Source organism: Pogona vitticeps, chromosome 3, assembly GCF_051106095.1.
Source record: "Pogona vitticeps strain Pit_001003342236 chromosome 3, PviZW2.1, whole genome shotgun sequence".
NCBI classification, from domain to species: domain Eukaryota; kingdom Metazoa; phylum Chordata; class Lepidosauria; order Squamata; family Agamidae; genus Pogona; species Pogona vitticeps.
In genome coordinates, this window is record NC_135785.1 from 99,952,208 (window position 1) to 99,976,149 (window position 23,942).

Below are 23,942 nucleotides of genomic sequence, written 5' to 3' on the forward strand. Positions count from 1 at the left end.
ACTTGAAGTTTTGATCCCTTACTCTGAACAAAGTTCAAGTTATAACAGTTTGGATGCAATGGATTGTGAATAGTAAATATCTATTTAAAGTAATTCAAGATTTTTAACAGAATAGACTTTGTGTTTAAATAATGCTTTTAATGTTTAAGGTAAGTTAAAGGTCAAAGCAGAATAAACCATAAGTAATTCTGAAAATATTTTAAATTACAATTCCCAGTTTTGGTCTGTCAAACATGGCTGCCGTAATTGTGGTTCATATCCATCAAAAAATATTCTGTCACTTGAGCAAGTGATTTCAATACCTACAGATTGGGGGTATTGCTGTTTATCTCTGAACTTACAGTGGTTAGAAAGTTTAGAAGAAAGGGCTGTGATTATATGGGGGGGGGGGAGCTTCAAGTCTGCACATTGTCTCTAAAGCTGGTGCCATTGACTGGAAAGTGTATTTTTGACCAATGCAGATGTTCAGAAAGTGAGCATACTAAACTTCTTAGAATTACATTGGTTCAGCATGGAGGTACATATGCTTACTATGATTGTAGCTGCTAAAAGCCAAGGGGAATTAACATAATTAAGAGGAAGTCTGTGTGACCAAAGTCAGGCAAATGTCCATTATCTGTGTGTATAGGAAAATGCAGGTAAGTTAAGGCAGGATAAATTTGACAGCTGAAATAATTGGTTTATAGAACATAGCTGGGTTTCAGAAAACTAAAGTATTGTTCTACAGTATTTTTAAAGCATAGTGTTCCATAACATGAAATAGATTGGTATCTTTCAAAACTAGCAAACTGCAAAAAAATACAAGCTGTTGGTAGCAACAGAATATTATCCCAGATTAAAAACACGCTTGCGTACATAATGTGCACAGAGATATGCTCTAAAATTCTAGTTATGAAAGACCAGCACAAATGGTTTTGCACAACAGTACAATTCTGAATGGGTTCATCCTGTTTGTTTTCCCCTTCCAGTATATGTGCATTCCAAGATACCCATTGAAAAAGATATAACTAAAACCTGGTTCTAGCTGTCTGAATAGCTCAGTGGTTTAGGTACATGGCTGTGGAGCCAGATGTTGGGGGTTCAATTCCCCACTGTGCTTCCCAGAAGAGGCAGCCTGTGTGGCCTGGGGCAAGACATACAATCCCAGGGTTCCCCCAGAAAAACGGAATGGTAAACCACTTCTAAGTTTTTTTCTACCTGGATAACTCTGAAAATGTTTACCATAAGTCAGAATTAACTTGACTGTACATGTTGAGGATGATTAAAACCTGGTCCACATATACTGTTACCAATAGTTCTACATAATCTCAGAGAATACTCACTTGATTGCTTTTTTCTGCTTGGTTATTCCTATTTGAATCTGGAAAGTGAATGTGGCAGCCTGTTTCCTCCATCACTTTTTTAATATTATTTCCTCCTTTGCCAATTACATGAGAATGTTCTGTATGCGACACATCCATCTTTAGGGTGACTCGATTACTCTGAAAAAGGATAAAATTACAGTTTATTGTGTTCCAGGGTAGAGAACACACAAATACCTCATGCTTTCTGAAACAGCAACTTCCACGAGATACAAATTTTGATTTCCAGATCTGAAAATCATTCTACCACTGATATTTCACATGACCATTGTAAAATGTATTTTCTCTGCAATTTCACAAGAGTAATGAACACTGTCTTAATAAAGACTGCACAGATTATTGGAAGTGAAATATAAATTAACAAAGTGATTCTGATGGTAGCTGTAGGTTTTTCTGGCTGTCTGGCCGTGTTCTTCCTAACGTTTCACCATTCTCTGTGGCCGGCATCTTCAGAGGACAGTAGTCAGAACTCTATGCTCTGGTGCAGTTTGTGGGATAGTTGAGTATTTATAGCTGTGGGATCAGCTTTTTGTCCATTTCTGGAGACTGGGTGATTCTGGAGACTGGGTGATTAGGGTGTTTTTTTGTTGTGGGTGTATTTTTGTGATAAGGAGATGATCTGTCACTGTGATTGATGGGGGTCGTTAGCTGGTTTTTTGTGTGGGGTGATCACTGGTCTTTGTGGCTGGTTACAGTTCATTGACCTTTTGCAGGCTGTGTTTTTCAGTGCTGGGAGCCAGGCTTTGTTGAGTTTTAGACTTTCTTCTTTTTTGTTCAAGCTCTGCTGGTGTTTGTGGATTTCAATGGTTTCCCTGTGCAGTATAACATAATGATTGGTGGTGTTGTCCAGTACAGTGGTACCTCACTTGACGAGGATAATTTGTTCCACTGAAACCGCTGTTAAGCGAAATCCTCGTCAAGCAAAACGAAAAAGCCCACTGAAATGCACTGAAAACTGGTTCAATGTGTTCCAATGGGCTATATACCTCAGCATCCAGCAAAGATCCTCCATAGGGGCAGCCATTTTCGGTGCCTGTAAAGTGAAGAATCCGTCCTAAATCACATTGGGGAGCCATTTCGCACAGTGGGCGGCCAATTTAGAGCCACCGATCAGCTGTTTTAAAATTGTCATTTAGCGAAAAATCGGTTCCCGAAGCAGGGAACCAATCGTTAAGTGATTTTTCCCTATTAGAACATTGTTTTGTGATCGCAAAAGCAATCGCAAAAACTTCATCGTCGAGCGGTTTCGTCGTTTAACGAGGTAATCGTTAAGCAAGGCACCACTGTACTTCAGTGTTTTGAAATAGAAATTCATGTCCAGCTTGTTTCAGGACATGGAAGAAAAACCTCAAGAAAATGTCCAAACAGCCTGAAAAACCTACAACTACCATCGAATCCCAGCCGTGAAAGCCTTTGAGAATACAAAGTGATTCTGAAATTGGCAGAGAGATATTTTTGTTGTGGAAATCATTTGATTATTTTCCAGGACTATTCTCATATGATTATATACTTGTGGTGTATATAACTATTGTGAAATCTTTGGGAGTATTTATAAAAAGATAGAAATGTCTAAGGTTTCCAAAAAAATGGAAGAGGTTTTAGTTAATTTTTCAAATTCCATTATGATGCATCACTATCTATACTTCTTCCTGCAAATATATTTAGCCTCCTGTACCTCTCTCTAGATCCCACAGAAGGCTATTAATGTTTGTGAGTGTCTCCACCAGTAACTTTTCACAATGAGATCTAAATTGAACCTCCCTTTACAAAAGAAGTTTACCCTTCAATACCAGAAACTGAGTATAAGCATGAGATGGCTATCACCTTCATACCTTGTTTTCAAGAACCCAGACACATCTAAATTGGCCTTGCATTCATTTACTCACTCAGGTCCCTTAGTGATAAGGAAATGAGTGCATGGAAAGGCATGGGATTCTATGCTGGCAATGAAGTGGGCTGGAATATGACACTGGACCACTCTTTCCCACTGCTACAACTTCTACCAACTTCCATGCCAGTACTGGAGGAAATAAAGCTCTTTCCTTCTTGGTGACCATAGAAACACAGCACAGTGATGAAGGATGAAAAGGTCACACTGTCCCTCCCCATATCAGGTTGCTAGTTTCCCATGCTGGCAACAGAGGTGGGGATTTCATTTTCTCCACAATCATCAATAAAAACCAAGTAAACTGGCACAAGAAGGGCAGTTTGATCTTTTCGTCCTATATTGGCCTGTTGTGCTTCAGTGCTGAGATATAGGAGGGAAAAGTCCTTTCTGTTCTTTCACCCTAAATGATGAAGGATGAATCAGAGAGAAACAAAGCCGTGGCCACAGGCTTGCTTTTCTTCTCAGATGGATGAAAGGATGAAGATTCATCTCCTATAAATTTACCAAAGGATTGTCATGGGGTAATGGTGACAAAACAGAGCAACTGTTACTGCACATCAAGCGCAGAAATCAAGTGAGGTGGAAGCAGATTCGTGTGCTGTTTCTTTCCTCTGCTTTTCAGCCCATTGTTTGATGCATGGAATGTAAAGCTCCATTCATTACATGAATCAAGAAGGCTGGCCTCACAAACACAGGTCATTCCATGCTTCTACTGCCAGACAGGCTGTAAAACATCTAATTGGACTTTTTTCTAATTATAAAAGGAGCTGCCAAGGAGGAGTAGGGTGCTCTATTAGCTGGCAGCGGAAGTGAAGAAAGCCTACCTGCTCTGGAAACAGAATCAATAAAGTATCTTCCTAACCTTTGAAGAGTGGCATTCATCCAAGCTATACGGGCTCCAGCACTTGAGGAGAGAAAGATCCATTCTTTTTTAAGCTGATGCATCCTTTCCCATCACAAACAGCAATTCTGAGCACCCACTAAGCCTTCCCCTGGATAATTTTCAGTCCAAACAACCTGTTCTTCTCAGGTTCACCACATAATCCTTGAATTTCTAGGTTTTGTCTTACACAAATATTAGAGTTGTAACTTATATCAAAACCAACTTTAATGGCTGAAATAACTTCAGCAAGGAACACTCCTCTTTTTCAAATAAACAAAGCTACCAGTTAGTGGCACAATCCAATCAATAAAGTAAATCCATGGCATCTTAGATTCAAGCCAAACCACAATCGAATAATAAATTTTCAAGGTAAGGAGTCTTGCTCTAACGTAATTAGCTATTTAATATTTGCTAAGCAATCGGCCACTATTTCCTTAAATGACATTTCTATATTTTGCTTTCCATCTCCATCTGTGTATTCTGATTTCTGTTACTGCAAATACCATTAATGTATTGTTTCACACTTCCCTTTTATAATGGATTCAATCATTTAGTTGCTATGTAAGACTCAATGTGTTGCACATATCCCATGCAGTAACTGAAATGAATTTCTGCTTCCTTGAATTCTATATTGGTTACGCGATTTTGAGGTTCACTGGTTTTATTTTTTATGTTTTAGACAATTAACTCAATGAAGAGATCTACTAGATGGTATGTTACTTCACCAATTTTCTTTTGTCTTTTCACAATAGAATACCACACAATTTCTCTCTCTCTCTTTGTCTTTTGGTGATGAAACATCACAAGATTTACCAGGAGTTGTGCCTTAATGGCGGAGTGCCACAATGCTATGCTGTGGGGAACTTAAATTGTTCTCATGGAGCCATTAGACATAAAAACTAGCTTCCTGGAGGTTGGGGTGGCCACTTGGGGCTGAGTTATGATGTAAAAACCAAGGCTACCAGTGGAAGATGTTATGGAGTTTCCACAATTCTTGGGGCAACTCTCCCCCTCCCCTCCAGTCTCCTGCCACATTATGGCAGCAGTCCTTTAGTACATGGCATTATGGAGGGGCAGCTATATGTAGAGGAAGCTGGACTTGTAAACAAGAAGTCTGGAATCTGTTCAGTTTCAATAAACACCACTCCCAAACAATACTAATAATGTTGAGAAGTTTGAAGGGGGCCTCTGTGCTTTACTGGCTGATGCAATAACACTAATGCTTAGGTAAAGGTAAAGGTTCCTCTTGACATTTAGTCCAGTCGTTTCCGACTCTAGGGCGTGGTGCTCATCCCTGTTTCCAAGCCATAGAGCTAATGTTTGTCCATAGACAGTTTCCGTGGTCACATGGCCAGCGCAACTAGGAACGGAACACTGTTACCTTCCCACTGTGGTGGTACCTATTTATCTACTTGCATTTGCATGCTTTCGAACTGCTAGGTTGGCAGGAGCTGGGACAGGAGCTCACTCCGTTGCGTGGATTCGATCTTACAACTGCTGGTCTTCCGACCTTGCAGCACAAAGGCTTCTGCAGTTTAACCCGCAGCGCCACCATGACCACATGCTTAGGAAGTACCATAACAATGAATGCCTCCCACTGGTACAAAGTAGAACAAAAAATAAACTAAGGGGTTTGGAAACTCATAATGAAGTTGTACAAAGCAAACAGGAGAGACATAATCTGGTTGTCAAGGAAACTTCTGTTCAGATACGTTAAAATGCTTAAAGATGAGCAATAATTTTGGATTTGAAGGTAGAGCACAAATTTAGTATATACACAATACGAGTGTCCAACTCCAGGGAAATGACCTGCTATAAGAGGCAAAAGTGACTAGTGATTAAAGAGGGTTATAGCAGGACCACCAGTATCCTTAAGGCTGGGGGAGAAGACAACTTTTCAAATACTCAGTTTTCAGTGATTTGGTTCATGGGGAGGGAATTGCCATTTAGATTTTCTTACCTTAGCCATCAAAATGCCTGGGACCATCTCTGTTTGAATTCTCAACCCTCTTTTCAGTGACAATTGAAAACAGTTTTATTCCAACAGGCTTTGGGTTTTTAATATCTGATTTTAACATCGCTAGTTGTACTATGTTTGCAGCTGATATATCTTTTTAATGTCTTTTCAATTTTTTCTTATATTTTAAAATCTGCTTTTTATGCTAATTTTATGATTCTTTGTTTAAATAATTTTTAAATTGCTGTTTATGTGTTTTAAATTCTTGTTCTTTTAATGGTTTGTGAGTCACCTTGAGTCCCACTGTCAGGAAAAAGGTGGCATATACTGTAGATGCAATAAATGAATGCAATAAATGAATGAAAGCCCCTGGAAACTGCACAACAGCAGACAGGAAGTTTTACTGCAACCGCAGGTACCCCCTGTCCCAAAGACGGCTTAAGTCAAGTGGCAAAGGTGACACAGCAGCAATAGTTCTGCAGAGGAACAGCCATGCAGTCCTAATCACTTCTGCACCAGAGGAAGACTCCTAAACTGGACAACCACCCACATAGTCCTAACTCCATGTCCTACTCAACTGTTGAGTCAACTTCTCCATACATTTCATTGATTCAAAGGGGCCTACTGTAACTGTGATTAACTTTAACAAAGTAAGTCACAGTTACAGTAGATATACAGTACTTGAATAGATGGCACTTACAGAGGAACTGACACTAAATTCCCATGGATTCAATGGGCCTACTCTAGTGCAATTTATTACACTAAGAATTTTGGCCAGTATGCAAGTAGCAAGTTAAAACAAGGTGCTATCCATTGACTGAATGGTTATGAAAACCTTGGGTAAATCAGGTATGACTACACACCTATAAGAGAACTGTAGATGAAATACCGAGTTCTCACTACAGAATGCGAGTTCTGCTGTTGTAATGGGAGAAGCTGCATTAACCACAAAGCACAACACTCCTCAAATCTCCTGTTGTTCTTGTTTTATCATCAGCAAGCATTTAGCCAGCAATGCATGTTTGATTGTCCTCTAAAGTCAAAGAGCTGGTAGGAGGATGTAATTATGCCATTCTGTCCCATTTCACTAACCCTAATCACAAACTTTCTATCTCACATTTCCAAATGACACCTTTAAAACATATATTAAGTTTGGAGTAAACTGAATATAACATGGCTTGATATTTTAACAAACCAGCATTATAATACATGACCTTGGATGTTTGTCTATAACCCTGTCCAGATGGTGCATGCTCAGGGCAAATGTGTCATTTGCTCCACCTTTTAAATGAAAAGCACTAGCACACCTAGGCACTTTCATTTTAAGCACTCTTAGGGGGATTTTCCCTGAAAGTGTAACCAAGCAGGATACAAAATTCTGCTTTAGTCACTGCAATGCAGACAGCACCTTGCATCAAGGCAGCTTTAAAAAGTATTTAATAGGATCAGGCTGCTCATGAATATTCAGAAAATATTATGTTACAAAACCCAAGTTATCGAGAATTGCCTCCTACGTTCCTTAGGTGGGTGCTGTCATATACTCAATTTACAGCATATAAAGCAGAACCACTTGAGTTTTCTTCAAAGTAGATCTGATTTAGCATAGAAATAGTCACTAGCCTTTGTTATCCAAGTTGATGCTAAATTTGAATTAAGTCTTTGCTTTTGAAATGTAACATTAGAAAGTTCAACAACTTTAATATGTGGACAAATTCAGCACTGCTGAGTGTCAAAAACCAGAAGCCCAAGACCGAGAATTCTAGTCCAAAACCGAGCACTTGATTTTCATCTTACTTTTGTGTCCAAGACAGACATGATCTTTTCTTTAGCTTCTTTAACGTTTTCTTTTTTCCCAGAGACTTTAATATGGGGATCTTCAAGAAGAAACAGAGGGGGGGGGGAAGAGAGAGAGAGAGAGAGAGAGAGAGAGAGAGAAAGAGAGAGAGAACACACACTTATTAGATAAGCTATATTAGTTACATATCTTTTTTCAGAGCAGCTCATGGACTAAAAAATCAACCTCCAAATTTTGGGAGGGTAGCCCTGTTGATAAGCTTCCTATGCTTTCTAATACATGCACTCTGCCTTAGATAATTTCTCTTTCTATAAGAATGCATCACTTCCAATACGTCATATAACATGTGCACATTAGTGTCATAGCTGTGCAAGATACTTTTTCCAAGATAATCACCCAAAAACTTTTCTAGTTTGATAATGGATTTATGACAATAGTAGTCTACGTCCAAAGGTTTTATAACTGAATGTACTGCAGAACACGCCAGTCAGTTGTGAGACTCTGAAACAGATTCTGCAGGTTACACATTAACACTTTTTGGAACGTAAAACTATCTACCATCAAGTATCACTGAAAAAAGCAAAGTCATGTGAAGCTACTCTCTTGAGCAAGGAGGCTAAAAGGATAAATTCACAGTCAGTTTTTAAGTAACTACAGAAAATATCACACCATAAAAATTATTAGCAGCCCTCCTATCTGCATGTAATGTTAGAAATTTGTGGCCAAGCGAAGAAATAAAGAACATATGAAGTTCACAGAATTTTTTTTTCTGCCTAGGTGCCTAAAAACAATTTCTGCATGCCACAGGTGACCAAAGAAGCACCCTTCAAAAGTTTGTGCAAGGCTCATCAATATAAAAGCTATATGTACCCAATGGCCATGACAGGCCTAAATGAAATGAATGAAATTAAATACTAAAGCAAAGCAAATACTAGTACTTGTATATGGTAGTGGTTCTCAATCTTGAGTAACTCAGGTGTTCCTGGATTGCAACTCCCAGCAACCCTGGCCAACACAGCTGCTGGTGAAGGGTTCTGGGAATAGAAGTCCAAGAACACCTGGGTTACCCGAAGTTGAGAACCACTGTTGTACAGCAACAACAGGGCTGGGTTGGGAGTCAACTGGCCAATTTAAGATATTACAATGGTAGGGTCCATTGGCCAAGGCAGGAATGGGCGAACATTCAACCCTGAAGATGGCATGGACAATAACATACATGTATCATTTGGAAGCCTGGCAAAATACTGGCACATAATCTGGAGGCATTTACTATGAATACATTGATTAAATCTCATCTAAATATTGTTTATTCTTTTGTTTAAACTAATTAAACAAAAGAATACTTTCTTCTTAAAAAGGACTCAAGGTAGCTTACATAATTGAGAATCCAATATTTAAAAACAAAACCAGTAAGTATACAAATATTTTTAAAGACTTAAATGAATATTATATTAAAATAGTAAATAAAATCCATAATAAAACACATTTAAAAGCAACAAGGCTCAACAATCCATTTAAAAAAAACCCTCCCAGACAGCCAGTCACTTAGTGAAAGCCTGCTTGAAGAGGAAGATCGTTGTCTACTTGTGGATGGGGCCAGTTTGGCCTCTCATGGGAGAGAGTTCCATAATCTGGGAATGGCAGCAGAGAAGGCCCTCTCCCATGCCCCACCAAACACACGTGTGAGGGTGGTGCTCTTTGGTTTTTCACTGAAAACCAAATTGTTCAGAATTGTTCAATCTCTGAATAATATCCATGTATTTATAAAGGTCTATTCATATACCCTTTATAAATATTTTATTTTAGAAGTTTAGAATTTCACTGTTAAATGTTTATCGTTCACATTCTATTACATCTCAGTGATACATTTAATCCTAGATCCCGAGATTGCTAGAAATTGGAAAAATGATCATGATCTCTCATTGCACGTATTTACAAACAAGATATGGCACACAATGTTGATGAAAAAAATGACTAATAAAGTTAGATTATATAGAGGAGAAATAAAGCATTCACTGAAACCTGGAACCCTTTATTAAAATATGCCAATAAAATAAATGATGAGACACATGGTTTAGAAAACAATCTGGAGCATTTAGATTGTTGGTCAATATTTCTTTAAGGTGAAACGGGGAATAGTGTAAATGTGACTTTGTGAAATGTGGGGAATAGCAAGTGGTCAACAGTTAGATAACATAATAAGTAAGATGATACATTACTATGTTAAGCCTTGTATTTATTACTTGTAACATGATGGACTGTCATGATTTAAAAACAAACAAACAAACAAACAAACAAACAAACAAACAAACAAACAAACAAACAAACAAAATCCTAGATCCTATTTGGCTGCTCAACTGATGAAATACTCGAAGCAAGAAATCAATACATCTTAAGGAGGAAATGAAGATACATAACCTTTCAGGCGTTACTGAACTCCAGTTCCCACAAGCCCTAGCAGTCTTGGCAAGAAGGAGGGATGATGCAAATAGAAGTTCATCAACACCTGGAGAATTGAGGTTCAGAACGCCTACCTTAAGGTACACCCAGTTTTCTTTGCATTTTTCTATAGTACACTTTATTGAGTTTTTGATAGTCTTGTTTTAGAACTCCTCTAGAAGTGGTAACATATATTGTAGTTTAGTATGGAGCATTATGAAAAGATTTGTCACATTTTCCCAATTATATATATGGGCACTGTGAAAATGAGCTGGCATTTTTCTTTTTCCTTTTTAAATTTCCTTGGCAGCTCCTTATCAATACAAAAATGTATACTATCGGCTACACAACATGCCAATAGAATGAAAGCAAGTAACATACTTCCTGGAAACTGCTTCTTTAGTCGAAGTTTTCCTGGCAAGATCTTTGTGTTGTTAAATAAATGTGAAATTAACAAGCTTGGCTAGCACAAAAAATGTAACAAATACAAACAAAGAAGGACAGCACCATCTGGTGTTTTTATACATTACCAATATAATTGAATCATTCCACAAAGCCAGCTACGTTTTGACTTGAACTGAACAGCATGACAATAACATGCCACTGAACCATGATATTCTTGAAATAAGGCACTGCTGCAACTTATGTCAGGCCATAGATTGGGCACAATGTAAATTTATTTATAAAATAAAATATGTGCAATAAATTTTATGAGCTGATGTATCTAGATACTTTTATCCAATAAACTCTAGACTTACAGAATTAAAAAGCATGCATCCCCCTAATGCAAGTTGGAATCTTTCTGAAACTATGTAAGGAAGCTAGATCTTACAAAATGTATAAATCAGAATGAATAATCTCAAAACACTTTGTTAATTCAACAAAGCCTGGCTCCCAGCACTGAAAAATACAGCCTGCTAAAAGGTCAATGAACTCTACCCAGCCACGAGAAGCGGTGATCACTGCACACAAAATACTAGCTAACGACACCCATCAGTCACAGTAACAGATAATCTCCCCCCCTTATAACAACAACACCCTGATCACCATAATCGCCCAATCTCCTAAAAAGGACAAAAAGCTTATCCCACAGCTACAAATAGTCAACTATCCCACACACTACACCAAAACACAGAGTTCTAACTCCTGTCCTCTGAAGATGCTGGCCACAGAGACTGGCGAAACGTTAGGAAGAAAAACCTCCAGAACACGGCCAAACAGCCCCAAAAACCTACAACAACCATCGGATCCCAGCCGTGAAAGCCTTTGAGAATACATTTTAATTTAATGTTTGCTGACTTGCTGAAACAAAACAATGGTGATAGAATAGAAACTAATAAGAAGGCTTTAATCAGAAAATGCAGCTACTTTCTGCTAGGTGCAGGAAGACTTCCTGTAAGAGCAAGAGTACAGCGGTATCTCAGTTTACAAAAGCCTTGGTTTACATAATTTTCCATTTATGTACTGTAATCAATAGAAAATAATGCCCCAGTTTACCTTTTCTTTTTTCCGCTGTACGAAACGGTTTCCCCAGTATGCACTGCACCTGGAGGTTTCTAGCGCCAGCCCCATACCTAGCACAATCTACATATCGGCTTCCAAAATTTCCACATTATGCAACATCCCGGAGGATGCATTAATTTCTTAAACTGAGTTAGACCTGTATTTCAAGATGAAAGAAACAGAACCCAAGTGCTTGCTGATGGGAGAAGAGAATGCCTCATATGCTTAGCATTTACCCTTTAAAGCAAAATCAGAAACCACTTCAGACCATGATTTCTGACTCTGTGTTGACAGTAAGAGGTGAGCCTTGCTTGTCTGTTAAAATATAATGGCAAAATGCTCCCCAGAAAACAAAGTCAGGAGAAAGACAGGAAGAAGGAAAAAAATGTAGTTCACTTTTGAACATTAGAACCGTGATTTCAAGATCCTCTGAAATGTCTCTTTGTTAATCAATCAAGAAGTGATGGAGACTGTATCAATAGCTAACATTCCTGTTTGCAATGTGGGAATGCAATGTGCTTCTGAAACCATGACATGTACAACAAAGAATCAGGAGAGGCAAGCTTTAGGATACTGAACAGAATTAAACACTTTCATCTTCATTATAGGCACTATGTTTATGCCTCTTGCCTAGAACCAAAAACAAAAAGTACTGTAGTAATAAAGTCTGGAAGACAAAATGCACTCTTTCCCGCCAAAATCTTCCTCATAGACTCTGCTCCCAACTGAAGGCAACAGAAATAGAACAGAAATCTTGGAAGCTTTCCCTACAGGAATGAACAACAGACCTTTGCTATTTGGCAATACCTTTTTTATATGCACAAAAGAATCACATTTCCTCTTGCAGCTCTTTTCCCTCCCACTCCAACTAAGAGTTTAATAGCACAAAATGGCTACAAGTTATATCAATCACACAGATCTGCTGAGTAGGAACATGTTCTCCCAAAAAACACATTCCACAGTGTATGGAACGTCACAAAATGCATTCATGCAGTCAGTTTAAGCACACACAGGTGGACAAAGATCACAGAAAAAGACTACTGCAATATGCTTAATTTAAAGGCTTCAGTTAACATTTGGAAGCTAAACTCTTGGATTCCTAACCACAGACTTCAGAAGGGCATTGGTAAACTCAAAGAGGTGTGAATTACTTGAAATCTAACTAGTCTCAGCTACTTCTCAGCGTCTACATTCAGTTCCTTCAATTCAATTACTTTTTCAAGGGCAGCAACTGTTGCATGCATTTTGGAAAGAGTAGCACTTCTGTTTTGTCTGAATTCCATCTAGCTTGTGTATCACTGCCATGTCAGGAAGGAATGAAATATTATGACAATGGATTCCCAGACCAGGCCTGCACTTGGCCTAGGAAACCACTGTCCTGAAAGTAGCCTACCACCTAAATATCCCAGCACAATGGCCCTAAATTGCTGCATATTTCAGTGGTTTAGGCATCTGGCTGTGGAGCCAGAGGTTGAGAAGTTCAATTCTCCACTGTGCATCCTTCATCAGGGCTGGAGTCAACGATCCAAAGAAACTAGAGGGTTTGCTATCCTTGACTTGATTTTGACCAGCAGAAATGACTTGGTGGGGGAAGCGGCAGTAAGGGGAACTCTAGATCAGGGTGACCATGTCCTTCTAGAATTCTTGATTTCAAAGGAAACAAAAGCAGACTGTAGCCACACAGGTCTGCTGGAATTTTTAAAAAGCCAATTTTAATAATCTCAGAATAAGGATAAGTAAGGTCCCATTGGCAGGAGATGCTAACCAAGAAAAGGAGTCCAAGAAGGGTGGGAGCTTCTGAAAAAAGAAAGAAAGGAAAAAAAAGAGAAATTCTAAAGGCACAACTACAAACAATTCCAACGAGGAAAAAAAAAAGGGGGGGGAAAGGCCAGTGTGGCTTCACAAAATGTTCAGGGAGGACCTAAATTCCAAAAAAGGACATGTACAGGAAATGGAAAGAAGACCAGGACACCAAGGATGAGTATAGACAAGTAGCAAGGAAATCCAGGGATGGCATTAGGAGGGCAAAAGCTGAGAATGAGCTGAGGATAGCTAAAGACACTAAAAACAATGAAAAGCATTCTTCAGATGTGTGAGTAGCAAAAGACAAACAAAAGACAGCGACACAGCTCCACAATGGAGATGGAAAAATGATAACAGAAGACAAAAAAAAGGCAGAGGTGCTAAATTCTTATTTTAGTTCAGTCTTTTCCCATAAAACAGACTACAGTGGACCCTCTATTTAAGGAATTAATCCGTATTGGAATGGTGGCTGCAAGTCGAAAAGTCTGTACGTCGAATCTCCATTGACCTACAATGCATTGAAAACCGATTAATCCCATAACCAGCGGTTTTTATTCTATTTTTGTTCCATTTTGGGTTTTTTCTGGTCTGTAAGTCGATTCTCCGGCTGCAAGTCGAATCTAAATTTTGCAGCCAGAGGAGTCTGTAACTCGAAAAATCTGTAAGTCGAGCTGTCTGTAAGTCGAGGGTCCACTGTATGAACTTTCAAATTGGAAGTGCGGGGTGGTGGTGGTGCAGGATTGCAGCTGGAGATTGATAAACAATTAGTCAAATACCTTACCACCTTGGACAAGTTCAAATCTCCAGGGCTAGATGAACTGCATCCTAGAACACTGAAGGAACTGGCTGAAGAACTCTCAGAACCACTATCAATTATTTTCTTGAAATCAGGGAAATGGGTGAGGTGCCCAAGAATTGGAGGAGAGCTAATGTGGTCCTTGTCTTCAAAAAGGGCAAAAAAGAGGAACCTGGGAACTACAGGCCTGACATCAATCCCAGGCAAAATTCTGGAACAGATTGTAAAGCGGCCATTGTTCAAAAACCAAGAAAGACTGCAATAATAACTACAAGTCAAAACGGATTTGTCAAGAACAAATCCTGCCAAACTAATTTGATCTCATTTTTTAATCAGGTCACCCCCTGATAGACAGAGGGAATGCTGTAGACATATTATATCCTGATTTCAGCAACACTTTTGACAAAGTATCCTGTGATATCCTGATTAGCAAGCTAACTAGTTGTGCGCTGGATAGATCAAGTGTCAGATGGATAAACAATTGGCTACAGAATCATACTCAGAGGGTGATGATTAATGGGTGTTAAATTGGAACAAGTTTAGAGGAGGGTGACAAGGAGGATCAGGGGCTTGGAAACCAAGCCTTATGAGGAGAGGCTGAAAGAATTGGACATATTCAGCCTTGAGAAAAGAAGACTGAGGGGTGATATGATACCACTTTTCAAATATTTGAAAGGCTGCCATATAGAGGAGGGGCAAGATCTGTTCTGTCAACCCAGAGTGCAGGACATGCAACAATGGGCTCAAGTTAAAGGAAGCCAGATTTCGGTTGAATATCAGGAAAAACCTCCTAACTGTTAGAGCAGTACAACGGTGGAACCAGGTACCTCGGGAGTTGATGAGTGCTCCAACACTGGAGGCATTCAAGAAAAACTTAGATAATCACCTGGAAGATATGCTTTGATTGTATTCCTGCATTGAGCAGGGGGTTGGACTTGATGGCCTTGTAGGCCCCTTCCAACGTCACTTTTCTATATGATTCTATGATCTACAGGATTGATGGTGATTTTTCTCAGTCTCAGCTTAAAAGGAGATTGATTCCACGAGGGAGGCAATGTCAACCCCCCCCCCCCCCCCCCCGATTTGGGGATTCTGCCTGACTCGTAAGGAGAACTTTGCAATCCTGTGAAAATGTGCCAGGTTTAACCTAATGGAGGAAAACCCAGATATACTCCATGTACCTGCTTAAATATGAGTGAAATAGGATAGATAGTTTATATTATTTTCTGGAATGTTTCTGCTTTTGAATGCTGTAATTCTGCAATCCCATGTGCTCTTAATTTTTGAGCGATCAACTCCTGTGACGGTGTGTATTTTATTCTTTAAATCCCACCCCCTTTCTTCTTTTTAAATAAAAATACAAAGATTCTTCCAAGCAGCTGTTTGGGAGGTGAATGAGAGGGAAGTGTGTCACTAAAATCCAGTTGTAGCATCCAAACCTTTGACATTTTTAATGTTTATGCCAGCTGGTGGCAGCCTGTTACGTTTTGTGCATTAAACCCCCTGGAGACCCCTTAAGTCTTGTGGCAGAGTCTTAAGGGGTCTTGATGGGGAAATTGTGATTGGGTCTCACAGGGTCCCCCAGTTCCATAACACCCATCAAGAACCGACAACCCTTTTCAAGAACTATCCTTGGCATATTTGTCTCTTTTCTTTGTTTCTTTGTTCTGGCAGTACAGAATGCTTTTTTAAAAAGTAACTTCAGATGCTTAGACTTCAGATGTGGTCTTGCTGGCATGCATTTTCTCTGAGCCTCTTTTGAAGCTCTAGGCTACATGCCTGTCCTCTGACATAGACACCCACGTGTTCCTGACCAAGGACGGTCTTACTGGGCATTGCATGATCTTCCCTTTTCTAGATCTAAACTAGTGCTTTTAAGAGCAGTCCTGGGGCAACTATTTTTCAGTCTTAAGTCTTAAAACTTCCAGCTGGGCTCCTGTCCTTGCCCTTCATTATTCCATAGATCTTGATGCTGTAGTGTCTTACATCCTCATTTGTTTGCGTTTAAACTACTGCATGCCATGGATTCCTCATCCTCTATTCTATCTCAGCAGATATAAGAAAGACAAGTTCACTCTCTATTATTATTCATTAAAAATATTTATATGCCGTATCTATCCCTTTTTCCCTCCTCTGCTCTGGGGCTCATCACTCTTTTCTCTCTCTCTGCCATGAATCCTTCTAGAATAGTCATCAGAATCACACCATATTGTATATAGTAGGCATCCTTCAGTCTTGAGAGATTATGGTAACGTGCTCTGAATAGAGCTCTTGGAACACGTCTAGTGTGGCTGAGAAGGCCAATTTGAGAGTGGCAATCCCTTCCACACTGAAGACAAATACAAATATAAATATTTTATAAGTGCCCTGGAATAAATGCTTTTTTTAAAAAAACAAAACACAATTCTAGGCTTCCCAGAAATATTAGTGTGATGCCACACTATCTAGACTGGGGGGACGGACTTTGGTCCCTTTATCTGTTGAACTGCAACTCCCATGACTATTTAACCCTTTCTATGATACCAAACAGTTGTGTAAGTTGAAGTTCCAAACAGCTGCTCATCCTTCACTTATACCAAGGATACTACATTACTCACACTAGAGTAAGAGAGTCCAAATAGCAAATGCAACAAAACTGATTAGGTTCTCATTTCCATGTGGAAATACCTGCTCTTCATCTCCTGAATAGACAACATCTTGCCATCCCAAATCACATTTCTGAGCCTTAGAATGCATTTGAAGGGAAAAAGTGATAAAATCACTCAAACATTTCAAAAACAGCACAGAACTTTTTAAAAAAGATACATTGAGGAAACAGCCCCTTACATACTACATTGGGATCGAACATCCTTCAGTCTGACCATCACTCCGCTGTTTCAGAGGAGTTTTTGCCAAGCCCCTGGATCTTTTGCATAGAAGAGAAGGCATAAGGAATGAAGATGTTTAGTATCATACAAAAGCTCCATGGGGAGCACCCTCAGCCCGGTTATAGCAAACCTCTACATGGAACATGGAACATGGCTTCGGCACCCTTCACACCCACAGTCTAGTTCCGATACGTGAATGACACCTTGGAATTTGGAACCATGGTGAAGAAAAACTGGAAGAATTTCTAAACCATCTCAGCAGCATCCACCCAAATATGCAATTCACCATGGAAAAAGAAATAGAGGGCCAACTCCCTTTCTTAGATGTCATGGTCATATGCAAAACTGACCTCCTATTGGGACACAGGGTCTACAGAAAAACCTACCCACACAGACTGGTACCTACACAAAAACTCCAACCACCACACATGACAAAAAGAGGCATACTGTAATCAAAACACTGGTAGACCGTGCAAATCAGAACTGTGAAGATTAATTTCTTAGCACCGAACTTGACCATCTGAATTGGGCCCTACAGATGAATGGCTATTCCAAGAATGAAATCAAAAGAGCCATCAAACCAAGGAAACATTACCAAATTGAAGAGGAAAAACAGCCACCCAGAAGTAAAGTATTTCTGCCATACATCAAAGGGGTCACAGACTGCATGGGGAAACTTTTGAAAAAAACACAACCTGCAAACAGTACTGAGACCCACCACAAAAATACAACAAATGTTATGGTCAGCAAAGGACAAAAGGGACCCCCTCACCACTGCAGAAGTATACCGGATACCTTCCAGTTGTGGACAGGTATATATTGGAACCACAAAATGCTGCACTCACACCAGAATCAAAGAACATGAGAGACATTGCAGACTAAAACAACCGGAAAAATCAGCAGTAGCTGAACATGCCCTAAAACAAGCTGGACATGAAATTCTATTTCAAAATACTGAAGTACAGGCCTGGCTCCCAGCACTGAAAAATACAGCTTGCAAAAGGTCAACAAACTCTACCTAGCCACAAGGACCAGGGATCATTGCACAAAAAAGACCAGCTAAAGATACCCATCAATCACAGTGACAGATAATCTTTCCCCTTATCACAACAATATATTCACAACAAAAACATGCTGATCACCATCATCACCCTATCTCCTGAAAAGGGCAAAAGCCGTTCCCACAGCTATAAATAGTCAACTATCCAACAAACAGCAACAGAGCATGGACAGAGTTCCTACTCTGGTCCTCCAAAGATGCCGGCCACAGAGATTGGCGAAACGTCAGAAAGAACAACCTTCAGAACACAGCCAAAGAGCCCGAAAAACCCACAACAACCATCAGATCCCGGCCGTGAAAGCCTTCGAGAATACAAAGGCTCCAGTGTTTGTTCCTTCTACAAAATTGATATTTATAAATTATTCAAGGTGCATTGATCTGCTACAGCAGTGGTTCCCAACCTTGGGTAACCCAGGTGTTCTTGGAGGGCAATTCTCACAAACCTTCACCACGAGCTGTACTGGCCAGGTTTTCTGAGAGTTGCAGTCTAAGAACAGATAGGTTACTGCACTTACCATAACTGGTTCTTCAAGTGGTCATCTGTGAATTCACACTAATGGGTTTATCTGTGCCTGTGCAGAGGTTTCCGGAATCTTCTAGAACTTAACATTTCTTCGCTAGGACCGCCCCCCCCAGTACACATGGTCCGCCCATCCTCAAGTGCCTCAGTTCCCACAAAGCCTGCTGCTGCAGAAAATTAATTGATGTGACGGACAGAGGGGAGGATGGGCAGGAAGTGTGAATTCACAGATGACTACTTGAAGAACCAGAGTTATGGTAAGTAACCTCTCTTCTTCGTGGTCTTTGTGAATGCACACTAATGGGTGATTAACAAGCTTACCTGTCTGGAGGAGGGACATCGTGGAAGAACAGCTGAGAGAACCACTCGTCCAAAAGCTGTATCTGACTTTGCCTGGAAGTCCAAATAGTAATGAGAGGCAAAGGTGGATGGTGTGGACCACGTGGCAGCCCTGCAGATATCAGGGGCAGAAATGCTTCTGAGAAAAGCTGTAGAGGCGGCCACTGCTCTCATAGAATGAGCCTTAATTCCAACAGGAATAGGCTTCTTGGCTAAATGATACGCAAGGCATATAGTCGCCACCAGCCATTTAGAGGTGGTTTATGAACGAACAAGCGATCCCCTGTGTGGTAAGTGCGGGAAAACAAAAAGTCACTTGGATTTATGGAAAGGAGTGGTCCTTGAAACATAGAAAGCCAACACTCTTCTAACGTCTAGGAGGTGAAGAGAGCGTTCCACGTCAGTGGTTGGTGATGGAAAGAAGGTAGGTAAGATTATGGGTTGCTTAAGATGAAAGTCAGAAATAATCTTAGGCAGGAAAGAAACATCAGGATAAAGGGTGACTTTATCTGGGTGAAATTGGAGAAATGGAGGATCAACTCGAAGAACAGCAATCTCTGAGGCTCTGAGAGCAGAAGTGATGGCGATAAGGAAGAGGATCTTGAATGCAAGAAGATGGTCAGATGTCGTTGCGAGACGTTCAAATGGAGGTAGCATAAGGCATCGAAGGACGGTGTGCAAGGACCACTGCAGAGGAAGGTGTGGTCGAGTAGGTTGTATGTTGGATACTCCTTTAAGAAATTGTTTTATCGTGGGATGACAAAAGAGCGTAGCAGCATCAGAGTCATGTGGTTGGTGGGCTACTATAGCTGATAGGTAGACCTTGAGAGTAGACAGAGAAAGCTATCTGTTGAAGAGGCAAGAAACTGTAGTACCAAAAAGAGTTGTAGGTGTAGTAGGAAAGTGATGCTGAGCCACAAATTTAACAAAAGCAGCCCATTTATAGGCATATAGTTGAGTGGTAGTAGGTTTCCTGGCACGCACTAGGATAGCAGCTACAATGGGCGAATCCTCCATGCTGTAAGATGAAGTGCAAGAAAATCGGGGTGAAAGGTTTGGCCCTGGTTTTGAGTGAGTAAGTGAGATATGTGGGGAAGACAGATGAAGTCTGTGGACACTGAGCGGAGCATGGTGAACCAGGGTTGCCTAGGCCACCACGGGGTAAGGAGAATCACGTTGGCCTGTTCCCAATGTAGTTTGACAATACTCCTGAGAAGGAGGGGAATGGGAGGTAAGAGGGAAATCAGGCGTGATGTCCACGAGGTCATGAGAGCATCTCCCAGTGAGCCGGACTGATTCCTGCTCTAGAGCAATGGAGAGGACATTTTGCATTTTCTGCCACTGCAAAGATGTCTATGTGCGGCTGTCCCCACAGATTGGAGAGTTGATGAAAGATGGTATCATCAAGGGACCACTCGTGCATCTGGGTGCTGTGTCTGCTCAGAGAAGCGGCCAGCTGATTGTGGTGAGTGGAGATATGAATTGCTATTGGGAAGATATGGCATTCGAGACACCATTCCCAGATTTGCACAGTGAGGTAGAGTAGGGGCAGAGAATGGGTGCCGCCCTGTTTGTTGAGATGGAAAAGAGCTGTGGTGTTGTCTGTAGTTATCTGAACGGCAGTACCAGTGACAAGTGGCTCGAACGCACGGAGGGCCTTGAAGATGGCCAAAAGTTCTAGGTTGTTTATATGAAAGCATTTTTCTGAGGGAGACCAGAGGGCGTGAATATGGAGGCTGTCACAATGAGCTCCCCAGGCAGTTGGATTTGCATCCATGGTTATTTGCGTCATAAGTTGAAGGGGTGTGAAGGGTCTGCCTATGAATAGATTGGATGGTGTGTTCCACCATTGGAGCTGTGCTGCGAGTTCAGGTGTGACTCTTAGTAATGTTGTAGGTGGGTCTGACATCGGGTTGAAGAGGGACAGGTACTACACCTGAAGGGAATGCTTTTTAAGACGTGCATGTCTAATTACTGATGTTGTGGATGCTATGAGTCCGAGTAGATGTTGTGCATGATGTGCAGTGAGTAATCGGTGTTGTTTGAAAGTGCTGAAGTGCAGTGTAGATTTTCACTGCCAGCTCTTGGGGGAGGAAGGCTTGTGCCCTTTGGGAATCGAGAACTGCTCCGATGTAGTTCATCAGTTGTGAAGGAGTGAGTGTGGATTCTCCTCTATACAATAAATGACCAAAGGGTAGATGTGGAGGGACTAAGGGACAAGTGGAAACCACTAAAAAAGTTCAACAATATTAGACTGAGTGGCTTCACACAACTAAGAATTGCTGAAATGTGTGAGCAGGTTGTGTTTCCTCCATGTGCCCTTCCTGGGAAATATGCAAAGGAAGAGATTTGTGTACATCTCTTTCACTGCAAGATACATGAGCTGAGAAAGCAACTGGACTGCTTCCTTCTCTTCACCTAGTTCCCCCTGCCCCCCCAAAAACCCTGCAAATTACCCTGGAATTATTGAGAAGTAAGACTCAACCGTGATTTTCCCTTCACTGTTTTGTTGCAATATGTGCTGTCAGACAGTGAGTTTTAGTAAAGGACAATCTTTCTCAATTACCCTAAGACACTGTTTGCTAGAATTCAAATACACAATAACACCTTTCAATATTCTTTATCAAAAGACGCCCGCAATAAGGCACACTCTACAAAAATGATTGGGCTGAACACCACACAAAAGACATGTGGACATGTGGATTGGACTGGCCTATAGTTATTTCGCCTATGTGATGAACTACCAATCTGCAGAATGGCCCGCCTATGGAATGGCACAGAGGAAATCTTTGGTTTATTTCATAAAAAGTATAGTTGACTATTTCTTGCTGGCAAAAGGGACTTTTGCATGATGGAATTACCAAAAACAAAACAAAAAACAAAACAAACAGAAACACTGATATATGACTGTTGTGGCAACAAGAATTTGGTGAGCTGGACAACAATGGAACAAGACGGTCAGGTTCCAAGGTTGTACATTTTCAATGGCTCAAGGGCCCACTGTACCTTATCACTGTGTACTCTGATGTTACATGTCTCATTTCATGCAGCAGGACAAAGGGATTAAATTCATTTTCTGAGGATAAAGGAATGTGGTGCAAAGCACTTTTTCTTCCAACTTGCCATCTACCAACACAGAACTGAATTTTAGGGGTGAAGGTAAGGAAGCCTATCAGAATGCAAGAAAAAATAGTGTCATCAGTAGAGCAAGAAGAAATTGTCATTTGGGACTAGGAGACTCAGAGTCACATTCATTTACACTCACATTCATGCTCTCACACAAATGCTTTTCAGTTCATGTATTCTCATGTTATTTTTACTTTTTCAGATTTTGATTGCTCTGGGACCTTTGAGTCTTAGCTTGCCTTCATTCTGAAAGAAGCTTCAGTTTTTACAATTGCTTACATCATTCCTTCTGGGAAATTCTAATCCTCCCTTACTTCCTTTTATTTATCCCCCCCTCACACACACAGAGCAATTTCACTATTTTATTTTACATGTTTTCTTCTAATTTTCCCATCTAGATTCTCCTGCATCAATTCTTCTCCATATCTCCCTGAGTCTTCAGGATCCTATTCCTCGGGATAGATAGCTATGTCTTTCTTTCTCAAATCTTTAGACCAAATACCTGGAACATAACAAGCTTCAACTAGACAGCTGGTAAAAGACTAGGGACAAATGTGGTGTTTTATGAAGGGTTAACGGTATCTGATTTAGCATAATTTTAATTCCATCTGATACTTTAATACAGCTTGTGCTGCTTTGCACTTTTTAATTCATCACTGCGTTGTACAGTGTTAGAAATTCATTGATTTTTCTTTCATAGCTTTTATATTGTTTCTTCATTTCGTGGATCTTATTCCCTGTTCATCTGCTGTGATTTAAATCTTCAAACCAACTGCACCTGTAGATAGTCTCAGGTCATCTCTGGTTAACCTTTCCCCCACTGGAGCAAATAAAGGACCCATTTTCAGATTGCAATTCCCCTTATTAAAAAAACATCACAATGAAATTTAAAAGTTGAGTGATCTGAGCAATTCCCACACTATAATGCAACCAAAATAATAGACAACAAGAAATGAGGAGGAGGGAATGTGCCCACTTTTTTAAAAAAAAACTTCTGGAGTGCTTTAAGCACTATGGGGCAGTATATAAGCCATACACGTTTTTCTCTAACAATAGAATAACAAATGGCTTTGAAAAGAGAGATCCATTATAGGGCAATACTTAGAAGGAAAGAATAATGAAGTTGGAGAGGGCCCATAAGGCCATCATATCCAACCTCCTACAAATCTCCATACAAATCAAAGGATATCTGCCAGGTGGTTGTCTAAATTTCTCTTGAATGCCTCCAGTGCAATAGTACTCACCACCTCTTGAGGTAACTGATTCCATTGCCATACTGTTCTAGTAGTTAGGAAGTTTTTCTTGATATTCAACCAAAATATGGCTTCCTTTAACTTGAGCCAATTGTTTCATGTCCTGTACTCTGGGCTGATCAAGAACAGATCCTGCTCCTCCACTGTATGACAGCCTTTCAAATATTTGAAAAGTGCTATCATATCACCCCTCAGTCTTCTTTTCACAAGGCTAAACATTCCCAGTTCTTGCAGTTTTTCCTCATAAGGCTTGGTTTCCAGCCCCTTGATCATCCTTGTTGCCCTCCTCTGAACTTGTTCAAATTTGTCAGCATCCTTCTTGAAGTGCATTCAGAAATCGACATAATACTCA

The 23,942-nt window shown here is 40.3% G+C and overlaps 1 protein-coding gene across 1 annotated transcript in view; it reads right to left on the bottom strand.

Annotated features, from left to right (window-relative positions):
* BICC1 (BicC family RNA binding protein 1) overlaps positions 1–23,942 on the bottom strand; it is a 169,771-nt gene that overhangs the window by 42,236 nt on the left and 103,593 nt on the right. Inside the window, exons 4-5 of the mRNA XM_020802263.3 lie at positions 7,884–7,963; positions 1,323–1,481 (exon numbers count right to left, since the gene is read on the bottom strand). Coding sequence (XP_020657922.3) covers positions 1,323–1,481; positions 7,884–7,963 — 239 coding nt within the window. The remainder of the gene's footprint in view (positions 1–1,322; positions 1,482–7,883; positions 7,964–23,942) is intronic.